This window comes from Arachis hypogaea, chromosome 16 (assembly GCF_003086295.3).
Source record: "Arachis hypogaea cultivar Tifrunner chromosome 16, arahy.Tifrunner.gnm2.J5K5, whole genome shotgun sequence".
Classification (NCBI taxonomy): Eukaryota; Viridiplantae; Streptophyta; class Magnoliopsida; order Fabales; family Fabaceae; genus Arachis; species Arachis hypogaea.
In genome coordinates this window covers 73,775,597-73,784,113 of record NC_092051.1, presented here as the reverse complement: position 1 = coordinate 73,784,113, position 8,517 = coordinate 73,775,597, and the positions used below count along the sequence as shown (strand labels likewise).

Genomic DNA, 8,517 nt, shown 5'->3' with positions numbered 1-8,517 from the left:
AATTAGTTAATTAATATTGTTTAGTTAGTTTTGTTTAGCTAATTTCAAATAGGTTAGATTAGTTAGTTACATTAGGTTGTTAGAGAATCTGGCGTGGATAGTGGATTAGGTCTTGCTTGCTTAATGCTGCTGTCTGTGCAATCATTGTTTGTAGTTCATTATATTTAGTTTGTTCAATTGTTCTTGAGTTGTTAGGATTAGGATTGGTTAATGGAAATTGCTGAGACTGATGTTTTACACTGCTGCTGTGTAAATTCTCATTGTTAGGATTAGTTAGTTTCTTAATGCATATTGAACTTTAATTTTGATTCAGTGAGGCATGATTATTTGATCTACACTCCCTACCTATAATTGACTGTTGAATTCATTGGAAAGAGTGTTGACTGAGTAAATTACATGTTCTTTGTACTATTTGTTGCTGCAACTTGGATTGTTACTGCTGTTTTGCTGCTAGAGTGATGTGCTTTTCTTGAAATTTTAACTGTCAATTGCTCAATCTCAATCACCCACTTTGTTGTTGCTTCATGTTTAGCTGCTGTTGATTTTTCATCACATGTTGGCCTGTCCATTCCCTCCCTATGAGTGTACATATAATTTTTGTGTGCTTAATTATCAAGTAATTCATATGGAATGTAAAATTGTTTGTTTGACTTTGGGAAATGTACTATGTACTACTGAGATGCTGCCGAATTTTAGAAAAGTTTTGTTTTCAAAACTCAATCTTCACTTTGATTAATTGACTTGGTATGCATGCTTTTCGCTTTGAATGTTGCCAAGGCCAATTAATCACTAACCCGGCTTGTCATTTCTCTGTTTAGTTGAGATTTTCCATTCTTATATTTCACTAAGCTGCTTCATATTCCTTATTTCCACTCATCTTTGAAGAGTGTTTGTGTGATGCTTTGATGTTTGATGTGTACTTCTTCATTCAACTTCTTTTTGCAATGTGAATTACATGAATGGCCACATGTATATTCAAATTTTTACTTGAGATTTATCAACTTCAATGGATCGACGTTATTGGAACATCAAGGGCCAAGACAGAGGATGGGATGACATGCTGGATGAGATGGATACTCATGAGGATCGCTCACAAGGCCAACAGCTACTCAAAAGAGAGGCAGGAGGAGGTTGTCGGCGTTGATGGTGGCTGACGGAGGCGCGGCTGTGCAGTGGTAATGGAGGCAGGGGCCGAGGAAGAAGAATGGAAGGGAAAAAGGACGAAGGAAGAAAAAAAGGGCAGAGAAATTTGAAAGATTGGGGGAGGTTACAAAACGGCGTCATTTTCGTTGCGGGAACTTATATATCCTGTTTCGAATTAATCCCTGCCACGTGGCCTCCGTAACGGCCAGGTCAGCACCACCTCTCCCAGGTCAGACTTTTTCGTCCTGTCCAAACGCCTAAACTCAAGGGAATGATTGAAATGTCCACGTTTTTCCGGGATGAGGGACTTAAATGTATTTTTCCTTCGTTGAGGACAAAAATGTCCGCGAAAAAAAAGGTCAGGGACCTATTTGTCCTTTACTCTAAAATTTATAAAGTTTAGGGACTAAATATAGACAATTGAAACATTAAGGACTAAATTGAGGGTCGAATGTAACTTCAGGGACCAAATTGAGTATTTTCTCTATTTGAACACTCCCTGTTTTCTAAAACAAGTGTGTTTTTTTCATTTTTTTTTTTTGGATTCACTCAATTAATATATCTAAAATTCTTTATTTAAATATAAATTTTTTAAACTTTTTGATATATTTAAAATAAAAAAAGGTATCTTTTCATAATTTTTAATAAAATATTTTTTTTATGATATTCTGAATATGTACTTTTTAAAACATATGTTAATAAAATTCTAAAATGAAATAAAAAAAAAAAACAAAATTAGGCGCTTATTAAAATCTTCACCAGTTGTAAAGTAAAAGGTCGACAAAAATTCGAAGAATATTAACTTGTAGAGGCAAAAGTAACTTCTAGACTCCCCAGGACAATGGATGGATGCCTAGGTTTTGCCGGAATCGTGAGTGGGCTTTATGGAGACCCTTTTTTATTACATTTAATTAACAAATGTCCTAATATATTAAAAATGAAAAGCTTTTATTGAAAAATAAACAAATTGAAATTTTCAATGTTTTCATTAATACATTTATTGAAGAGACTTTATTTTTGGTGACACTACAATACTACATTATGATTTATGATGTTCACCATCGAAGAATATATGCCTCAAACTCATAATGTGAATTTTTTTTTTGGTAGATAGATTACACAACCTCCAATCTTAGATTACATACTCACACACACCACACTCACACACACATGATATTTTCTTTTTTTTTTAGTCAAATTTACATTAGATAAGACTCGAACCTAATAAGAAAAAACATATGCCACTTGAGCTAAAATTCATTGGCCATAATGTGAATTTTTAAAACACTTATTAGCAAAATCAATTTTTTGGGTTTCCGAACCTACAATACCCCTACTGAATTTTATCGGGGTCTGATCTTACCCGTACTTCAGAAAATTCCATTGGATCATAGGTTTGGGCCTATTGTTCCTCACACTGTCACACACATGCTAGTATGATTTTGCACAGGCCATATGACAGATTGCACTCCACTCGCCCGCGTATGAAACTACTAAACGCTGGTCGGATCTTCATTTTTATGTACGTCCTTTGGAGTTAGATTTCATAAGAGAGCTGCTATAAGTAACAATTCTAAGCAAGAGAAGTCTGGATGAGGTCATAAAGAGAAAAATGCCAGTTCTCGGAAAACAACAACCAACCAACCATAACAAACTCCTCAGCGTAGCTTAAAATCTCTACCATCATCCTATCCAACCGAATCCTCAAGCCACAAGACAATTTAAAAGAACAAAAACTAGCCAACTTCCGAGTGTGTGATAAAAACTCATGATCAAAAATAGTGAGGCTTCAATAATCATTTCTAATTTCTGACAACTGTACATCGTGTCAAATAACCTAGTTGTCATGACAAAGTTTTTGGGTGTTAGCATTCAGTTATGTGAGCCTCTGGATCACCTGCAAAACAGAATAACAGAAACGGTTACACAAATGACAAGAATGCTACAAGATTTATGGCTTGTTATCAAGTAAATTAATTTCATTGCCATTTGCCAAGACCTTTCTATTCATCAGGCAAAGATATGTTGATGTCTGGGGACGGCCTATGATCCGAAAAATCTTCAGTATCATTCCAATTATCACCATTAAGCGTATCATCTAAATTCAGTTTATCGTTCGATGCGCTGACTGATTCTCTCTGACCTTGGTCTGGCAACTGAGATAAAGATCCCAGAGGATTTTCACCACCAGGATTTGATCGTGAGATAGGTCCTGCAGCTGATACTGTTGCCATAGGTCCTGAAGCAGCATGAGAGGCTACCGGTTGACGGGTATATTTCCTTTTTTGGGGCTTTTGACCATTTGGCATGAAGCTTCCCACTACAATCTGAAAACATAGCTTACATAAATTTCCAATAGAGGTAGATGATGGTGTGTATGCTTAAAAAGATGAACAATGCAAAAGTGCTAGAACTGGAAGCTATATACAATCTTTAACGTTGCGCTTAATTGCAACCATTAAAGTGTTAAAAGAAACAATACAGGTTCAAGTATCTTATTCATGAATCTGGAAGATAACATGGATTAACATACTACTGATTTTTTTGCTACTAATGTACATTTTTCACTTGTTTTCACCAACATGCAGGCTTCGGGATAAGTTCATTTAGGAGATTTAACTAAAACTTCACTAAAGTAATTGCAATATACATTAAATACAGAAAGAATCTATAGTTGTTTCAGTTACCAAGAACTGAAACAAGGCAAAAGAGAAGTGTCATACCTGGATTGGGGTAGCAGCTGTCAATAAACCAGCAACACCCCCTCCTATCACGCGACCATCAGGGCCAGCCAGTGAGACACTCAATCCACTAGAAGGAATTGCAGCACTACTATCCGGGACTGTGAATGATCCAGACAAGGATAAAAGCTCAAATCGACCCTGAAAGGAAACAGAACTCAGTTATTCAAGAATATCCGGAAATAATTATTATAACTTGCAGTACATATAAAAGAGCAAAAGGAATTCACATAATCTTTCTAGATTTATGACAGTGTCTTTGCATCTTTCTTGCTAGACATGGAAACATCAACTTGAGGAAACCTAACATTTACGTTGTACAAATGTAACATTTTATGGTGAGAGCTTATACTGGGTAACCATGTCCATCCTTAGAATTTTGCTTCAAAACTATATTTTCTCCGAAGAATACAGCTGAAACTCAGGTTCTGGAATTTGAACCAGCAAATTACGACATGCCAAGTTATGATGATCATTATGTTAACATGATTTAGCGATTTGTACAGGAATGAAAACTATCCTTAAAGGTCATGACTAGAAGTATGCTTTAACAGCGAGATAAGAATAGAGAGATCTCTGGCAAGTGGATTAATCTCTACTGAGCTATAAGATCTGCATATTTGAAAGTAACTTGCAGCAAAATGTTACTACCTCAGTTTCAAAATAAATCTTGCTTGTTTACTAATTTGATACATTAAAATCCCGATGTATCTGGACACAAACTATGTCCAAATACATTGACTTTTAATGTAGTATCAAATTGTTCAAAGCAACAGTTACTTTGAAATAGAGCAAGTGGATTTGTCTTCCAAACAAGCAGCAAGATAAACAGAAGGGGAAATTTTGTCCAAAACTCAGGAGAGAAAACACATGCCACTTTACATAAAGATGATGAATGCAATCACATCTGATATATCTTAACTCTAAACTTAGCAACAGACAAAAATAGGCTGCAAGTTCCTTTGAGCAACATTGTTCATAATTTGGCCCACTTCAGTCTTTCACCATAAAGTGATGGTTTGATTAAACATCAAGGTTATTGCATTCAATTTAATTCACTCTACAAGAGAGAGAGAGAGAGAGAGAGAGAGAGAGAGAGAGAGAGAGAGAGAGAAGTAGATAGAAAAAAGAAATTACTGAAAGAACACATAGAACTAGGAGATCATGCCTCGTATGTTAATAGGCCACCAGAAGAACCAGGTTGGCGCAAGGTAGCTTTAGATATAGCTCCATTTGCAGAAAGAATGCATATTCCCATAGGACCCTTCTGTGCAATCGAGAAAATCTTTCCAGCAACGTCCTGGGAGGTGAAAAGGTTAAAAAAGCTTCAATCATCATAATACAAACTATATCATCAATCCCACAAAGCAAACAACAACCTACACTTTGTTCTAGATTAGATTACCTCTCCAGCATGAACTGTCACAACATGAGGTGTAAAATCAGTACCAGTTGTGCTTCCAAGCAAGCCTTCAAAAGACAACAGAAAGAAGGGTAAATTTTCACGCTCGAGATATTTGCTAGTAGATATAGGAAATTACCATCATACCGAGCACTCACATGTTGATTAGTCTGAATGATTTTCAGAATCAATGTAATAATATGCATAATAAATTCAACCCCCCAAAAAAAATCTCTTTTCCCCCTCACGTAAGCTCCGACCAGTTGCACAGAACAATATTAAATTATAAGCTGAAATCAGGAAAAAGTTCACATCTTTTTCATTGCTAATGAGCCAAAAGTCCAAAACAGAATGTTCTGCCATTTCAGAAAGAACGAACAAGAACACAGTTAAAAAATGTATGAAGCTACTCCTTAAAAAAAATGTTCCCCCTCCAAATAAAATTGGGTAAAACCTTCTAGAAAACCCTGTTACCCCCCCCCCCTTTCTTTTTTTTCTCGAAAAAACAAAGATCAAAGAGATAAGAAGAAATTTTCTTTCTGGAACCCTCTAAACCCAACAAAAACAAAACGGAGACATTAGATAGTTCCATTTTTTTTCCAGAAGGATGAGTCAACCTATAATCCAATATTATATTGATGTGTTCGTTTTAGTTGGTACAGCGTACACAAAGGATTCTTGCATTTTCCCATCAACCAAACGGTACAGAGAGTGAGGTCACACCGCTCACCATTCACCAAACCACCAAGAACACTTGAGACAAAAGAAAAAGGGAATAATATGACAGAAAACAAAAAAAAAAAAAAAAAAAAAAAAAAAAAAAAAAACTAGTAACTCACCCAAAGAAGAAAGAAGGTTCCAGCTTCCAGAAGCATGTGATTTTGCACTACTGCAACGACCCCGTTTTGATGAAAACTCTGAACCCGAACCCGGAGTTAGAGAGAATCCCGGTGGTGGTTGGTTTGGCACCCTGAGGTTCCCTTCAGAGTCATACTTTCTTGGTCTCCCTCTCTTCTTCTTCCCAAACAACTCCAAACTCCCTTGCCCCGAAGCACCACCTGTTCCTGTTGTTGCCGGTGACATTGTAGCTGTGCCTGGTGGCGCTTGTGGTTGTTCCCGTGGTGGCTGTGGTTGCGGTTGTGGTGGTAGTGGTGGTGGTTGCGGTCCTCCTCCAAGGTTTCCAAAGTTCAAGTTCATCACCTGGGGTGGAAACTGGGTAGTTACCGGTGTATCGGAGTTTGTGTTCCCGGTTGAACCGGAAAACACACCCTCCTTAAGTGGTTCCATTGAAGCGGAAAAGAGAAAGAAAATGAAGGAAAAAGAAAAAGAGGGTGCGTTGTTCTGTGGAATGTGAGTGTGTTTGATGTTTCAAGGTTTAGCAGAAAAACGGTTGTCACTTGCTGAGACTGAGAGGTTTGAACGAGAAGCAAAAACCTCTGCAAATGGCGCCACAAGTTGTATAAGCAACAAGGTGTAGGTAGAGTAGCTTTTTTTTTGTTTTATTATATTGTGTCCCTTTTTTGCTTTAGTCTTTGGTGAGAGAAATTATGAATGAATACTATTACTAGTTCTGTCTGTGCATTGGCATTAATGGAGGAAGAAAATTGGAGAATGGGAAAAACCTGCTTTTCTTTTTTTTTTTTTTTCTTTTCTTGTCTGTACTGTATCCCACTGTTGATTATTTTATGCTATAGTAATTAATTATTGTTATTTATTATTTCGAAAGTAATAGTAATAGCATTATTATTGAGATTTTAATACGCCCAAGGTAGAGTACTAGCAATAATAATCTATGAGGATGTGTAAGTAACTCGATGTGGATAATCACGTCGTATTCCCAAATTACCCTCCCCTTATTTTGACCGTCTATATTCTTTTCCCGTAACACAAATAAAGTACTGGTAAAATGAAAGAAAAGTTTTGCTAAGTTTTTTTTAAGTTATATCTATAATTAAAACTGAAAATTTATTTAAGATTAAAATTGCTTGAATAAAATTTTGAATCGAAATAGTCTTCACCCACCCAATTTAGGCTTCTTCATGAATAAAGAATAACATGATTTTTTTTTCTTAAACAAATTTAAATAAAGAAAAGAAAATCCTAATTATTTCCTCCATTTCAACTATTTTCTAGTGTTTTTAGAAAAGTGAAGATATTTCAAATTGATTCAAACTATTGAATTGTAAGACAAAAAGTTTAATGTTCTTTCTAACATTGTGTTTTAAAGAGGATGTATTGCCGCCCCCATTCAATTTATTGCCACATTCCATTTAGTGATTTTTTATCTACTTGTTCCAAAATATTGTTAGTATTATTATTTTAAATAATGCTACACATCCAAATTTTTTTATTAACTAAATTCAATTAAGTTAGTCTATGTTGATATAAAAAATAGATTTTTTCGATTATCAGTGATTTTGACTATCGTAGTAATATTTCGACTACACAAACGAAATTGGACAAATCGAAGTCGACGAAAGATGGTACAAAGAATGTCGAATTCGAAAGGTAATTTGTGACCTTTAAGCATCAAGGTTTAAGTCGACCTTCAAGTTGAAGAAGGGAACATGGGAACAAAATTTGAGAAGCAAGTTAGTACTTGGAAACCAAAGAAGATATGGGTGTCAAAACTTGGAGATAGAGATTCTTTATAGTCAAGGCAAGGTTATGGCTGAGGAAAAGGAGCAAATAGGATCGTGGACAACATGCTCCAAGATCAGTTAATTTCATGATGTATAAATAGTAGAAATTCAGAAGTTGGGGACTTCACTAAAGAACACTAGATCATCACATAAACTCTCAGAATTCCCAATCTCTGCGACACAACGGAAAAATATGAAGTGCAAGTGCATGTGAGTGACAGAAGTCAATTTTTAACATATCTTCTTTTGCTTATTTGATTCATTGTAATTTATTTCCTTTATATTTTATTATTGCTTTGTTTTAATCAACATTTCGCACTTTCATCATTGTTTCTATTTAATTATTTATTCATTTGCCGTTTATCATCCATTTACAACTAGCACTCTTAAGATAAATTGTTTCGACACCAATTAAGTAATTTTCGGGTCGAACTCACTCCTTTTTATAAAAGTCGTATCTGCTCCCGGATACTTGAGATCTTGATACAAGCTCGTTTTGACACCACCTGTCAAAGTCGACTAAAAAAACGAGTGAAACAAATTGGCATGTCCGGTGGGACTCTAGGTTAAATTCGTGTCGAGTGGTGTA

General features: G+C 35.6%; 1 protein-coding gene across 1 annotated transcript; it reads right to left on the bottom strand.

Moving 5' to 3' along the window:
* Positions 1-2,714: 2,714 nt before the first annotated feature.
* On the bottom strand, positions 2,715-6,940 carry LOC112754362 (AT-hook motif nuclear-localized protein 7). Its single transcript, XM_025801985.2, has 6 exons — positions 6,126-6,940; positions 5,290-5,354; positions 5,053-5,184; positions 3,867-4,025; positions 3,143-3,470; positions 2,715-3,040 (listed from the first exon to the last, which is right to left on the bottom strand). Exons 1-5 carry the CDS (start codon positions 6,571-6,573, stop codon positions 3,147-3,149), a joined length of 1,128 nt encoding a protein of 375 aa, XP_025657770.1. The 5' UTR covers positions 6,574-6,940; the 3' UTR covers positions 2,715-3,040; positions 3,143-3,146.
* Positions 6,941-8,517: the final 1,577 nt, after the last annotated feature.

What these genes read in the sequence shown, in the direction of transcription:
- LOC112754362 (XM_025801985.2), bottom strand. Translation starts at nt 6,573, where the DNA reads ATGGAACCACTTAAGGAGGGTGTGTTTTCCGGTTCAACCGGGAACACA. An exon ending in GAACCTTCTTTCTTCTTTGG is followed by an intron (nt 5,355 to 6,125) that starts GTGAGTTACTAG and finishes TGTCTTTTGAAG; the next exon opens with GCTTGCTTGGAAGCACAACT. An exon ending in TGACAGTTCATGCTGGAGAG is followed by an intron (nt 5,185 to 5,289) that starts GTAATCTAATCT and finishes TTCACCTCCCAG; the next exon opens with GACGTTGCTGGAAAGATTTT.